Raw genomic sequence first — 15,541 nt, forward strand, 5'->3', positions numbered from 1 at the left:
CCCCCCTTTTATTTTCTCTGTTTCGCCATAAGCTCCTTTTCCACTTGCTTCTTTAATCTCTTCCTCCTTTTTTATGTTCTCAATTCCCCCTCAAGATGCCTCAGATAATGGACTGTTCAACTTTTTCCCACAGACCATCTGATTTCTACTTTCAATGACACTTTAGAAAAAAATCTAATGTTAGAAATTAAAATTTCATGAATGTGCAGTATATAACATTAAGAAGTCTCTCTAAAAAAAGAAACTTAATAATACACTCTTCTCAATACTTACAATTCACTCGGCACCAATGTTATCTTCAGCAATCAATAAAGACCAGCGTCTGTGGTGTAACAGTTAGGCGCTAGAGCATACAGAAGACAGTAGTTCAATTTCCAGACGGAGAAATTATTGCATGAAATATCCTGTCTGCCAGCTTACATTCTGTGTCCCGTTCAGACCAGGTTTTGCCCTTGCAGGGTCAAAGAAGCCCTCTTCCTAAAGGATCTAAATTGTGTTAAGTGGGGGAGGGGGGGGGGAGGGGGCAAAATGTACAAAATTACAGTTACAATCGGTTAATTCTCTGTGAGGAAAAATATTTCTCACAAGCTTGTAGAGGCCATTTTTAAGACCTGTATTACAAACTGACTTGCAGGGTGTTAGAGTGTGCCACTTAAAGTTTATCTTCTCTTCTTTCTTTATTTTGTCTCCGTCTGTCTCTTTGTCTAACTCTTCTCCTGCACTGAATGGTTATTATTGTTCTGATATGCTCCTCCCAAATCAAATTCAATCGAAAGCTAATTGACCTAGTTTTTAAATGTTGATTTGATTTCAGCTGGCAAAACAGTACAATATGGTCATTATCTCTCCAATCTTAGAGCGAGATGAAGAAAGGGGTGATGTGTTGTGGAATACTGCAGGTAAGTATTATAATGTTATGCTTTAACCTTGTAACTAGAAGAAATAGGTCAACTCTTTTTTTTTTAAATCTATAACCAATTCTGATGTAGATCTGTTGGGGGAGGGGGGAGGTCAGTAAAAATTAGGAATCAGCATGAGCGATCTCTCAAAACCAAAAACATAGCTTAACAGAAGAAAATCTGGCAGTTCTACAGGTTTCGGTTTAACCGGAGTCCAATGTACAATTATGTTGCAAAATGCTCATATTGTTTGTAAATCAAATTGTTTAAATATTTTAGTGCACTGTAACTCACATATCTTATGAATGGGTGGTTTGTAACATTTCTAATCTTTGGCCTAATTGTGTTGCCAGTGCCGTAAAAGTCTTACTAAAACAAACGTTTCTCGTGCCTCTTCCCTTTCAGTCGTGATTTCCAACACTGGACAAGTTTTGGGCAAGTCGAGGAAGAACCATATTCCAAGAACTGGTGACTTCAATGAGGTAAAAATCCTCAAAGTTTGTTTGTTTGTTTTGTTGTTTAGTTGGTTAGATATTTCTCCGTTCATACATTTCGACAGCTTAGTACTATCCCTAAGATCTCCACCTAAGATCCCTCCGCTTATCGTCCCGGTTTGCCTAATATCCCGCTATTTTGGAGAAACAGAATTTTTACTATAAAAAGGTCACCCTTAAGATCCCCCTCTGACCCGCACCGAAGGAGCTACATTCGGCTGAGATCCTGCTTTTCAGGTTCTCATTAAGTTGTTTTTTTGTTGGATTTTTTTTTTAGAACAAAAAAGAAACCTGGGCATGCTCAGCTGATCAACCAAGTAGCGAAAATGTGCAATCATTGTACAGTCTGTCACGTCACGGGTCATCCAGTCTCATGAATGTGATCACACTTCTGTTGTAAATCTCGATAAGCAGTTACAATGTTTGCCCCAGATGGGATCGCACCAAGGTATGAACTCGTTGACATGTTGCTTTCCCTGATCACCTGAGCTGCCCACCTGATCTTACATCACACACTAAGTGGGGAGGGCCTACAGGCAACTGCATTGCATCAAACTGAACTGGTGGACGCTTATGTTTCCCTTACCATCACTCTCGTCTTTCAGTTTTGCGCTCTAACTTCCTAGACAGACTGTAGACTGTTCGATTGCTTTTGCGTAATGTGGTAATCTGTTGGCAGTGAACCTGCTTTTCATTTTTTTTAAATTTAGTCGGTGTGGTCTCAACGCAGTGATTTATGAAGCTATGACATGGACAGGCAACTCCATCAGAGATGGAAAGCAATACATTTTTGGTTGGTGCTTCTCACCTGACACAGTATTTTTTAGAAAGGTCCACCCCCCTTCCCCAAACACACTAACACAAAAAAGGAAAAACTGACTTCTGAAAAGAACTTTTAGTGCCCAGGAGTCATGTCAGTTCATTTTAAAGTAAGAAGAGATCATTGTTTAGATTTGGGCTTGACCATCAGCTACTGTGGATTTTTATACCTGGCCATGTGACTAAAATCCCGGTTTGCCTAAGATCCCGCATTTTCCTTGTACCTGAGCACCGGGTCTTAGGCGGAGACTACTGTATAAGACTCCGCCATACTCTTTTTTGAAAAGGGATGTATGATGGAGACTCACCCTGAGCAGTGGATGTGCGTTCAATATTCTGTTCTATCTCAGGGTATAAGCTTTTTGTGATACCAATAACTCCATATGTCCAAAAATTGACGAGCGCCTGATAATCAGTGATTCCACCTCATCGTCACACATTTGTTTCTCTTCAAGAATGCTGTCATTGAAACTAAATTAATAACAATTTGCCTCGGCAACATTTAATTCTTTCTCAAAGTTTTATGATTTGAATTCGAAATGCTCCTTATTCAAAATTATTCTCCCTGTCAACCTGTCTTTGAAGAATCTACGTCTGCTACAATCAGATAAGATTCAAACCCTTGTTAACTATTTTTTCCAGAAGTATGGATGCCAGGCCTACGGAGGAAAAAATAGGATATTGAATTCAGTATTTAGTACACCACTTTTAAAGTAAACAAAGGTAATTTCTGTCTCCGCATTGCCAAGGAGGGTGGTTGGAGGGTGCTACTGACAGGTCTTACTTTTTTTTTCTATCCATGTGCCTTAATTATAAAAATTTCCCTTGGCGACAAATGGCTGTTATTGTGACGATGTGCTTCTCTTTCCTCCAACAAAACAAGCTCACATAGTGGGCTGTATTTTTCCAACACTGTTGATTTCAATTTCATTATGTTTCAGCTTTCAGTGGTTAGCAGATGCTCTGGTGTGCTTTGCTCCTTCTTTCCTATCAAACGTCTGTCATCCTTATTTCTCCTCCTTCTTTTCTTTGCATTGTACTCTTTAGAAACCCCTCTAATCTTTGACACTTTTTTGACAAATTTGTGTTTCAAATGTTCTAAAACTCTTACTAAACCTGAACTAAAAACTCTATTTCAGTCGACATACTACATGGAGGGAAATACTGGCCACAAAGTGTTTCAGACACAGTTTGGTAAGTTTTTTATTTTTAAAGCCACAGACTTTGTTGAAAAAAATGTGATGGAAATGATTTGGAGAGGGGTTTTTTTCTGTAGTTGTGTAAAGGTTGTCACTGTAATAATACTCTAATGAGATAATAAGAAAAAGACGAATGCAATCTTATGATACAAATGCTGTCACAATGATCTTTAATGTCTCGCTGCCTCAGGAAAGACTGATGGAAAAAGAAATAGATACAGGCCAAGAGCAACAAGTCTAAATTTTTGAGCAAATGAAAATAGTCAGGACACTCCAAGATTTCTGGGGATGACCAAATGGAGGACTGAGTGAAGGGCTATGATTGTCAATGTTTGTTTCTGACTTGGCCCTTGAGAGAAAGAGAGAGAGGGGGGGGGGAGTGAGAGGGAGAGAGAGAGAGAGTGTGTGTGTGTATGTGTAAGTATCTATAAAAATTTAGCAGCTGTTCATGGAGGAGCTATATGTGAGACAGCGTGGTGGAATCAGGCTCTCGTCAATTTTTGGGCATGTAGAGTTATTGGTAACATCTTAAAGCTTGTTCACTTGTCTTTATTTGGATGGGGAAAAAAGTACATTTATCTTGAATACAAGTCGAAATATTTGGGAAATAAGGGGGTGGGGGTCACCTGTTTTCAGAGGTAAAATAAGTGAGAAAATGGCCGCCAAAGATTTGTTATTTCCTTAGCTTAAGAGTCCGTGGTAAATGAAAATTTACATTTTTTGTGCCTTTAATCAACGTTTTTCAGAAAAATACACACTGAAATGAGTTCTTTAATGGGCATGAAAGGTGTTGAGCCAAAAAAGAAAAATTTGATAAAAATTCACAAACCGGTAGAAAAATGCAAGTTTCTTCACTTTGATTATTTTTACGAGAACCTGATTCCAGCACGCTGCCTCACATATGTGTGTTGGTGCATTTTTTAAATCCTAGTTCTTCTTTTTCCTCATTCTTCTTACAGCGATGCACGATATCCTCACAAATGTAACGTTTTGCTTCACTTCGTTTTGTTAAAGCTGAAATTCCTTGTGGTTGCCATAAAGCTATTCCAAGTTCACTGGATTATTTTTCTAAATTTCTGCTTATTTGAGGAGACTGTTTTGTTATTGATTTGCAATTCTTCAAGTAGAAATGGGATGAAACTTATGAGACAAGGGGACAATGCAGATGAGTCAGAGCGCGCCATAGTGCAGTGGAGACAAAAAGAATTGTGCGTTTACACTTTTTCATTGATTATTATCTTTGCAATGGTTTTTTTACCACCTGATCTATTGTTGTGTTGGTAATAAATCATTTTGAATTGTAAAAAGAAAATAACTTGATCAAAACAGAAGTTCAAATAGAGGTGGACAGTCTGTTTATCAAAATACAGCTTACAAAATATTTAAAATATAATGTAATTTGAGATAAATCAGCAAGACGATGACAAGTTAATTATCTGTAACAAATAAGATTAATGAATGAAAAGGATTGTATTATTAGCCTCTACAGCCCAAGTTGTGTATATTTCCCTCACAAGTTTTCATTCCTTTAGGCCTAGTTGTGTATATTTCCATCACAGGGTACCAACCACTACAAACTTAGTCAGGTATTTTAACAATAATCTGTTTGATTTTTTAAAACTTTAATCAAATGAAAGAAGTATAGAAATTTTGGTAATGCTTGCAAAAAAAACTACTACACAATCACATTTACCTGAGCCAGAGGTACTTCCCTTGATTGTTTTCATGCTTTTTGGATTAAAGATTTTGTATGTTGAATTTTAAAATACTTCTTTGGTCCTCTTTTGTTTCTGTCTATTTGCCTTTTCTTCTTTCATTCGCGTAATGACTCATATTAGTAGATAAAAAAATGTTTGTTTCAATTCAGGAAAAATCGCCATCAACATCTGTTATGGTCGTCACCACCCTCTCAACTGGATGATGTATGCTACAAATGGAGCCGACATCGTGTTCAATCCTTCTGCAACTGTTGATGGCCTCAGGTAACTGAACTGTTTTTGCACAACTTAGTATGAACATTGCACTGTCTTTATGACAATTGTTACAATAGTTTTTACTTTATGTCATTCTTCTATCTTTATGGACATTATTACTATAGTTTTTGCATATCATTCCTCTATCTCTTGTGTTCAATACTTCAATGACATTTGATGGCATCAGTTAGCTGAACTGTGTTAATAACTGAATAAGAACATTATTGCTGCGGTTTTTGCCTGTCATCCCTTTGTCGTGAGTGCACCTAACCTTTGTAACATCAACTGCCATTGTTAACAACCAGGACAAACTTCTCCCTGCAAGACGAATACAGATTGTCTTTTGTGATTAACAATTTTGATATCCTCAGGAAGCTGAACTGTTTTTACATTAATATGATTGAACACACACATGTTTTAAATTTCAAGTTATTTTAGATTGTTTCTTCTAAATTTGTAGGTGTTTAAGTTTATTGAAACTGGGCTAAATATTTAATTTTTGTAAGTGGAAAACAACAGTCATTGCATTAATTTATCTCCTCTATTGCTTCTAATATATATGGTTCATAATTAGCATTACAAGTGGTAACCCTTTCTCAAATCCATTCTAAAACTAAAACGAAAAAAGGGAAAAATTGTTCACAATACTAACCTGAACCTGTGGTTTCAAAATAAAAACAACAGGCAGAAATAGCAAGAGGAACTAAATAATAGTATAAATTAGACTGTATTTTACGAAATATCTCCCATTTGACTTCAGAGGCACTGCGTGTGCAATAGGTCTGGAATAATAACAAGCCCATGTCTGGTTTGTTTCTAATACTACTGCAATCATTTTGGAGATGTTGGACCAAATTGTATATTTTATGTTTACCGTTTTAGTTTCATTTTGGGTGAGAGAGAAGTTAGTATTAGCGATGCTAAATACTTTGGTTCCACTGTCATATTTTTGACAAGCTACTGCTTTTGACATATGTTGGTTAATTGCGAAATACTGGCTGGGGACAGCGAGTCTCTGATATGTATAATTTCCTGGATTGGTTCTTTCAGATTTTAGTATCTATTAGTAAATGTCATCATTGTTTTAACTGGTCTTTGTAAAAGTAGACATGATGCTAGCTCAATTGATATCATGTCAGGATATGATTTTGATGGCCGTGGTTCAAATTTCCAATAGGGTGTTTAACTTCAGTTTGCTAGTGAGTTTTCAAGGCTTTCCACTCTCTCTACTTATCCTTGTTGGAAATGGATGTTAATTCGGAGGTCTTACATTTTGAATAACAATACAATGTTGGAAAAGGATGTAAAATCAATACAATTAGTATCATAATTATACCTTTTATCATTTTTTGGGCGGTTAATAATTCTCTTCTTTTGTACTTTTCAGTGAGCCTATGTGGCCTATTGAAGCGAGGAATGCTGCCATTGCCAACAGTTACTTCACCTGTGGCATCAACAGAGTTGGAAGTGTAAGCCTCTTACCTATTGTATTATGCTCTAACTGTGGTACTAGTTTCTTGAGAAAATTTCAACTGGCAAAAAAAATAGAAGATTCCCTCCTTGAAATTAAATTCAAGAAAGTTAAATTAATGCCTGGTAGATGTAGGGTCCACAGCATAACATAAAATAGACCTTGATCTTACGAGTAAGGAAAAAAACAAGATAACCTACTTCTTCCTGGCACACAGTTAAAGCATAACACTGTTGTCATGGTAAATGCTCAGATAATCTGGCACACACTTGGATTCAATGTTTTTAACTCTTTATCCCCGAGGGGACAAAACCCACTACAACGTGCCCTTTTTTGGTGCTAAATCTAAAAATTACAAAATCGTCACAAATGGGTCATTAAATCGGAGCTAACAAATTTGACCTATTTTGATAGTTCTTCATCTAATGAATGAACTTCCGGTATAAGAGACCTGTTTTCTGCAATTGACAAAAAAGTAATTTGATCTCGAAGTCGTCGTAAAGGAATGTGCCCGAGCCGCTGCTAGCGGCTCACCGGCATTGTGGTTCCGACCATGAGCTGCTAGGAGCGGCTTGTCGGAGATAAAGAGTTTATTCATACCATCTCTTATTGTCGGATGAGAAAAACTTGCAGTTGAGTCAACAGCTGAAATCTCTGTGATACCTGTGTTTTACATCACTGCAACCCTAGACAAGTTGTGGGTGTGTTTGGGATCAAGGCTTTGGTTTTTATGTCGCATAGAACTTTTAACACGAAGCCAGTAAACACTGAATTCTTGTTACCACAAAAAAGATTTCAAATTTTCCCCCACCCCTTCCCCCTTTTTTTCTAACCCTCTTTATTCTATGCAATGCAACTTTCCCCAACACAGAATGGGCTCATGGAGAAATTTTCTGCGCAGGTGAAGTTTGTGGTATTAGGGTTTTACTGCAGTCAATTTTACTGCGTTGAATTGTACCTGAATAAATTTGCCTGTGTGCATGGTCCCGTATTTCAGATCACCCTTTCGAGAGCACTAAGAACAGCCTGTGCCTCACACACTGATAGCATTTTCAGTGGGACATGACCCCTTGAATTCTATGGTCAGCATTAGCAAATATTGTAGATGGTCAAATAAATGAGAAAAAGCACTATCTGAATTTCAGAACAATGGATATATATTGTCGAACCTGCTCTAACGACCAACCAGCTATCCAAGACAATCAAATATACAAATGAACTCTTCCCACTTCCCTCCTTGAGTTTTTTCTGTGTTATAATGACACTATACAAAAGACCACCTGTCTAAGATTACTTCTTTTTTCTTTGACAATGGGTGGTTGTCTTGAACAGGTTCGACTGTATACACCCTAAGCGGGCTCATCACCAGTTGTTAAAGCTCATTGTCCACCACTTGAGCGCTCTCATGCATGCGTGTTCGTGAGTGTGCATGCATGAGTATGTGCATGCGCGTGCGTGTGTGTGTAGCAGCTGTAAGATAATCCTATTTTTATTAATCCTGTTGTTGATGAGCTGACCTCTCTGTGTCCCTACAACTGTTATCTTACCCCCCCCCCCCCCCTCTTGGCAGTGCTACTGACTGAATTGTCTTTTGGCCATTCCCTAAGCGGGGATATTAACATGTTCTTATGCACAGTAGAATTGTAAATGGGCTGATTTATCTATGTCATACTCATACTGTGCCGGAACAACATGGGGAAACTGCTGCTTTTTCTTTCCTCATCCTTACTATCGTCATTTTTATTCTACTTCTTTTGTATGTTTGTCACTCTCTCTCGTGTGAACTGCTATATCCGGGGTGCCTTGATAGTCTAAGCAGACTTTGTGCTGTTGAGGCTAGAGAGGTGAGCAGAGTAAACCTGATTCCCCTTTTGGACTTTTCTGTTGACATCCACCCCTTGGCGCTCATATGACCTTATGCAGTTGCGAGCACCATAAAACCTTACTAAAACTAAACAACTGTTATCTTTTCTTCTGTTCATGTCCTTGAATTCCTTTTTTGATTCCCTGCATATCTCTGCTCTTGCATTTGTTTTCATTTATTCGGATGAGTCAGGGAAATATTGTAAATAGCAACAGCTGATACTTTCTCACCTTCCACCTCTGAAACTTGAAATGTCGTTCTCCTTTACACCGGTGGATCACACCCAGATGTGACTTCATATGCAATTATTTTGTTTTTAGAACTAGTTTGTTTAGATTGTGTGTATCTGTGTTGTGTTGTGTGTGTGTGTGTATCTGTGTTGTGTGTGTGTGTGTGATGAGTTGATTTTTTTCAGTGGCTGATTTGTTCTTTTACCATGGGTTTTTCACAGACATGAGTTGATGTTGTAAACTGTAAGATAAGACAGTCTTGTTGCACACGTTGAGAGGGAGGTGCTGATTTTCTGGATAAATCCAGAAGTCAGGATATCTGAAATTGCCCATGCGCTGCTAAAAGCGAAATGCTCGCAGCTAAAGGGATTTTAAAACAACAACAACCACATCTGAAATTGCCCAGATTTTGTAATATACTCATCCTAATACATTTATAATTTTAGTCTGTTTTGCACATCATATTACGCTTTATACAAAAAAGAGTCTTGATACAAAATGCGTTAGCCAATAATATGATTTGTAAATTTTGAGTTCTTGCATGCACACTTCCATGAGGTCCTAAAAGTACATAATTTTTTTCGTAACTTTGGTATGTAGAGAAATTAAAAATACCGTCAAACCTGTGTAAGATGGCCGCGCATTGTCAAGGAGAAAAGTGGCCATATACACAGGTGGTCATCATACACAGGACTGATCAAAATGAAGAAGAAAAAAAATAAACATTTACTTCTGAGGTCTCAACTGGTGGTGGTCGCAGGCTTAGAGCTGCCATAGGGCTCATTAATATGGGTTTTTTTTTAATTGTTGTATTTTTTTCTTTTGAAAGGGGGGGGAGGATAGTACGGTTTTTGTGGGATCTTTTGTTGTTCTTTTTCATGAAAAAAATTATGGTTCCATGAAAGGTCAAACAAAACTAAATGCGAGGAAGGCGAAGTGCCATAGTAAAACAGACAAATGGATCGCCCCCATTCGTCGAATGAGTGACACTTTTGTCGAGAGTTGTTGTGTTGACTTCCATTGTTATGGACTGGCTTTATGGACTGATTTATTGGCGGGGCTTATAGGTTATGACGGATCACACGCTTCCTTTTCCAGCAGTTGAAAATTTATTATTACCCATTGGAAAACTTGGGTAAACATTGGGAGCGACCTAAGCAACATGACCGTTTCATCCATTGGACAGTTGAACAAATTATGTCAGCTCATCCTCAGCATCAGGGGGAAATGCATAATTTTTTATAACCCTGTCCGTCTCGGCCAGGTCAATTTTATTGTGGGGTGATAATAAAGGGTCGCCACAGCCGCGTCAAACAGGTGCCTGTTTTACACTGTTAAATTGTACAGAAAAAATGCAAGGGAGGAATGGAAAGTGGCTGTTTGTACAGGGGGCCGTCATAGCAGTTTTGACTGTATTACTTTTGTGATCTATACAAAGTACCATATTATGTGACTATGAAAGCTTTTTTCAAAGTTGTGAGTTCTCAAATTATTTGTGATTATTTGTCGCTTTCTTATTCATGATCGGAGGAGCTCTGAATGCTTGCGGGTGGGAGATCTTACTTCTTTTTTCCCCACTGTTCTTTCAATCTGCCTACCTTACTTTTTCTCTTGCACTTTTCTTCTTCTTTTTTTTAAAAGTGTAAATGTTCATCAATGCTATTTAGATCATTTAAGAGACCGGCTTTGATCCTGTAGAAAGATCAAGATTAAAAAATTCTCCCCTCAAGGGAACCAAACTGAGATCTGCTCTTTATTTGATATAACAAACAAGATGTCTGTCTGTCTGTTTTTCTATGTTGCTTATTCCTTGCACAAAATCACTGGTATCTTGTGGATATGCTTCTCTTTATTCTAGCTAGATCCCAACTAAACCCCCCCCCCTCCCCCACCCCCCACCCCAAAATTTGATTTTTTTCAGGAATCTTTCAAGAGTGAATTTACTTCAGGAGATGGGAAACCTGGTATGTTTTTGATGAGACAATTGTTTTTGTTATTGTTTTTGCAATCTTTTCCTTTTTGCTGCAGACATAATGGTTGAAGTGCTTTTCTAGTTGCTCTTGCTTTCTCTCTGTTGTTTCTGTCTATCTGTTTTGGTTTCTATCTGCATTAAATGACCGTTATTATGTTGTTATGTTCCTCTTTACTCAGAATGTGTTCTTACCTCAGACCAAGCTTTCTCCCTTCCAAATTACCTTTTACGTTTCTGGAAAGGTATAACACTATAGGAAAATTCATAATCATAAGTATTTTACATCCATGTGGACACAGTTCATATCTTTTAGGGGGCAAGCTGCTTTGACATTGTCTGTCAGGGTCAACCAAAAGGGCTGAGAGGGACACAAAATCCCAGCAGTCAGGTTGAGGTATTCAATCCAAAAAATAAAAAAAAAATCCCCCAGGAGGAAATTGAATTCATTTATCTTCTGTGCATGATGGTGATGGGCCTATCCATTACACCACAGACACCGGTAATTTGAAAGAGCTTTCCTCAGTGCCTTGTCATGCTAAGTGTGTCATGCTTGTCTGATAAGCTATCCTATTAAATTGTTCATGCTCAGTGACAAGAAGTTAGATGAACTGTTTCTTTCTCAACCTTTCAATTTGACAGGTTTTGCATTCCCTGGTAAGTCAAATTGTCGAAAATTGTGTAATTCATTGACAAACCTGGTATGTCAAGATGGCATTGTCTAAGATTGGTTGTAGTAGCACTGCTTCATTCTCCACTGTCAGGATTGTATTGGGTTCTTTTTGTTTCTATTTTTAATGGTTATTTTTTATAGTTTCAGATTATATTATATAACGATAAACGTTTTAAATCCCTCGGGGCGGTGCCATTGACTGAAGTGTCTTCAGGCCATTCCCAAAGGGGGGACATTTCTCGTCTAATGCACAGTAGAATTGTAAATGAACTGATCCAACAATGTCATGCTCATAACTGTGCCTGAACTACAACAGGGAACTGCTTCTTTTTCTTTCATAATCCTTACTATCGTCATTTTCCTCTACTTCTTTTGTATGTTTGTCACACTCTTGTGACCCGCTATTTCCGGGGTGCCTTGATAGACGAAGCAGACTTTGTGCTGTTGAAGCTAGAGAGGTGAGCAAAGTAAGTCTGATTCCCTGTAAGGACTTCTCTGTTGACATCCACCCCTTGGCGCTCATATGACCTTATGCAGTTGCTAGTGCCGTAAAACCTCTACTAAAACAAAAACAAAAACATTTTAGATCATATTTTCACAATGTTCTTAAATGGAAATTTAAGTGGGTGGTTGGAGAGCGCCTCTGATGATTCCTACTCCTTTTATTTCCTTTGTTGTTACTGTCTTTCTTGTTTTGTTTTTTTTCTCTTGTTCTCAATGACGGTTACTGTGTGCTGATATGCTTCTCTTTACTCAGACTGAGAAGTTTCTGTTCTTCCACAGCTCATCATGACTTTGGGCATTTCTATGGTGAGTGTGTTATTCTTTTAGCATAGTCAATAAATGAAATATAACATAATATCATTAGTGTCACAAGCATTGTGCTTAAGTCCATGTGGGTACTTTTTTTTCGTCAGAGACAAAAAGTGGCACTCATATGACCTTATGCAGTTGCAAGCGCTGTAAAACCTAACAAAAACAAAGACACAAAATAGCTAGTCTAGTTTTTCTTTTATGTTGGTTCTTACGAGGAATCATGAAGAGCAAGAAAATTGTAATTCTTGAGCATTTCATTTTAAGTACTGCATTTTGGTGATGTTGAAAGGTGCATCTTTGGTAGAGCTTTTGGAGGATGTAAAAAGAAAAAAATTGTTCAAATTTAGGATTAAGTGGATTTCTTGCGATAGCGACAATATTATGAAGACAATAGAGGCAAAGATGGCAGTGCCATGATTTTATGATTCTGAGAAATCCTAGCTTTAAATTTTGGAATCTTCACACATCTGAAGGGAAGACACTATTGAAACAACAAAACTCTTTTTGTGTGCTGCTGAAATGCAGCAGTAAAACTTCTATTCCCCCCCCCCCCCCCCTTGCTGTCTGTTCTTTGAATTGGTGTTTTTACGGTCCCATTGACATAGTTTTGATAATTTAGGAGGAAGGCTTCCGACTTCGCCTATCATGCAGAGCTAACTTGGGTTGAGAAGATACAAAATTCCAGCACGAGCAGAAACTCTGTAAAAATGTTCTCCCCACTTGGGAATCAAACCTGAGTCTCCTACATGTGAGTAAAAAAAAATAAAAATTTAATGAGACATTTAAAAAAATTATAGGCCTATATATAGGAATTTTTTTTTTATTCTTTTAATTGTTCAATAACATTTTAATTCAAATACACATTGTAAAGTCATTTTGATTTCCCCTTTAGGATCAAGCTACATTGCTGGACCAGACGGCAGCCGGACTCCTGTGAGTTGAACATCTTTGATGAAATTATTTTGGATTATTTTCTTTGTTGAACTTTACTCATTGAAATGTATTTTTATTGATTTTTCTGTTTGTGTGTGTGCATTTGTATTGTTGATCATTGTTGTTTATTTATTTATTGTTGGTGGGGGTTTTTTCGTTGTTTTGTTTTGGGTTTTTTTAATGTTTTTGTCAAACAATATATACTAAAGATTATTAATTCTTCGATGTGTGAAAAAAGAGTGAGTCTTGCACTCGGATTCAACACTCATCCACCCTAATATTCAGAACGATAACAGCCTCTGAATCACAAAGTCCCTCGGTGCTCCATTATAAGCTTCGTTGGTATCATGTTGGGCTGTGGAATGTGTTCCCCTGGTTAAAATTTCTAAGTGGGCTTTTTTTTGTTTTGGTTAGTATTTTACGGAGCTCTCAACTGCATAAGGTCATATATGAGCATGAGCCCGCAACATTTGCATGTTGGTAGGAATTAATTTTGAATTTTGCGCGGATGGCAGCCGAAGCATTCTATTATCGATTTTGGACCACCAAAGGGTCTTTAACATGCACTACTTGCACAGGGGACCTCCAAGATTTTTCGCCCTAATCCAAGAAGGCTAGCTGTTATATAGCTCTTACCCACCCTAAGATAAGGGGTGTGGCTGAAAGACAACAGTAAGGAGCCATGGAGGTGCAGTTGAAAGGCTGCAGAAATACCCAGAAGCCCAGAGGAGTTGGCAAAGGGGGAGAGGGGGAGATTGAAAGTGGAGATGTTAGCAGACAACAGAATATGGCTAGAGAGCGAGAGAGGAGAAAGGATAATTTTTTTTAGAGAGAAGTTTTCTGTCCCTGTCAGATTTTGAACCCAGGACCTATTCAGTCAACCTCTGAGCCAGAGATGACACCACCCCCCCCCCCCCCTCCCAGGGCAGTGCTACTGACTGAAGTTGACTTTAGGCCTTTCCCAAAGGGGGGATATTAACATGTTCTTTTGCACAGTAGAATTGTAAATGGGCTGATTTATCAATGTCATGCACACACTGTGCTGAAACAACATACAGGGAACTGCTGCTATTTCTTTCCTCATCCTTCTTTCGTCATTTTTCATTTACTTCTTTTGTATGTTTGTCCCTCTCTTGTGAACTGCTATTTCGGGGGTGCCTTGATAGTCGAAGCAGATTTTGTGCTATTGAGGCTCGAGAGGTGAGCAGAGTAAGCCTGATTCCCCGTTTGGACTTCTCTGTTGAGATCCACCCCTTTGGCGCTCATATGACCTTATGCAGTTGCGAGCGCCTTACTAAAACTAAACTAAAGAGATGACACCTTCAGGTATTGGAGACAGACATTAACTTTGGAGGTCCCGCCTTTTAAATAACCCATGGCTACAAAATCCTTAATACATGTATTCTGAACTAGAAAAGCCTCTGAATCACAAGGACCCTAATATTGTGGACTGTTCCACTTTGAATCACAATAGTCTCTGTCAAATAAGCTGAATGATACAGCCTCTGAATCACAAAGTCCCTCATAGTCTTAACTGGAAAAGCCTCTGAATCACAAAGTCCCTCATAGTCTTAAATGGAAAAGCCTCTGAATCACAAAGTCCCTCATAGTCTTAACTGGAAAAGCCTCTGAATCACAAAGTCTCTAATACACTGAACAATGACAGCCTTTGAGCACAAAGTTCCTAATGTTCTGAACAACAACAGCCTCTACGAAAGCGAAAGCGTGTGCTTTTAAATACATCAGAAGAAACTTACACTAACCACCCATATCTTCCTATTTTAAAAATATACCCTCTACGCACTCCACCAAGCGGGTGGTTGGAGAGCGCCAATGACACTGGCTAGTCCTACTTCTTTTTTTCCTCTCAGTTCTTTCTGTCTGTCTTTCTTACTTCTCCCCAGCACTAAATGATCATTGCTGTGCCGATATGCTTCTCTTTACTCCTTTACTCAAACGAACAAACAAACACTCAACCAATCATCCCACCTCCAAAATAATTATGTCAACGGGTGCGTAAAACGGTTAGAATAATTACAGCAATTAATTGACATAAGAGAACCGCCTGTCGAAACTGACTGGATGACCTACTTCAGGTCGGTCAGACAGATGTGAAGGTCGTACCGGACAGTAACAGTTACTGTATGCCTGGTTGCTCTGACCGTAACACGCGTGTGTCAAAAGGTGAGACTACCCCCCCC

General features: G+C 38.3%; 1 protein-coding gene across 1 annotated transcript in view; it reads left to right on the forward strand.

Moving 5' to 3' along the window:
• Window positions 1-15,541, forward strand: part of LOC101860296 (beta-ureidopropionase) — a gene marked incomplete in the record, with an annotated part of 28,753 nt that overhangs the window by 7,164 nt on the left and 6,048 nt on the right. Inside the window, 7 exon segments of the mRNA XM_013089842.2 lie at window positions 815-899; window positions 1,305-1,381; window positions 3,352-3,406; window positions 5,279-5,393; window positions 6,772-6,853; window positions 10,871-10,913; window positions 12,375-12,401. Coding sequence (XP_012945296.1) covers window positions 815-899; window positions 1,305-1,381; window positions 3,352-3,406; window positions 5,279-5,393; window positions 6,772-6,853; window positions 10,871-10,913; window positions 12,375-12,401 — 484 coding nt within the window.

The sequence above is a fragment of the Aplysia californica genome, unplaced genomic scaffold, assembly GCF_000002075.1.
Source record: "Aplysia californica isolate F4 #8 unplaced genomic scaffold, AplCal3.0 scaffold01061, whole genome shotgun sequence".
Lineage (NCBI taxonomy): Eukaryota > Metazoa > Mollusca > Gastropoda > Aplysiida > Aplysiidae > Aplysia > Aplysia californica.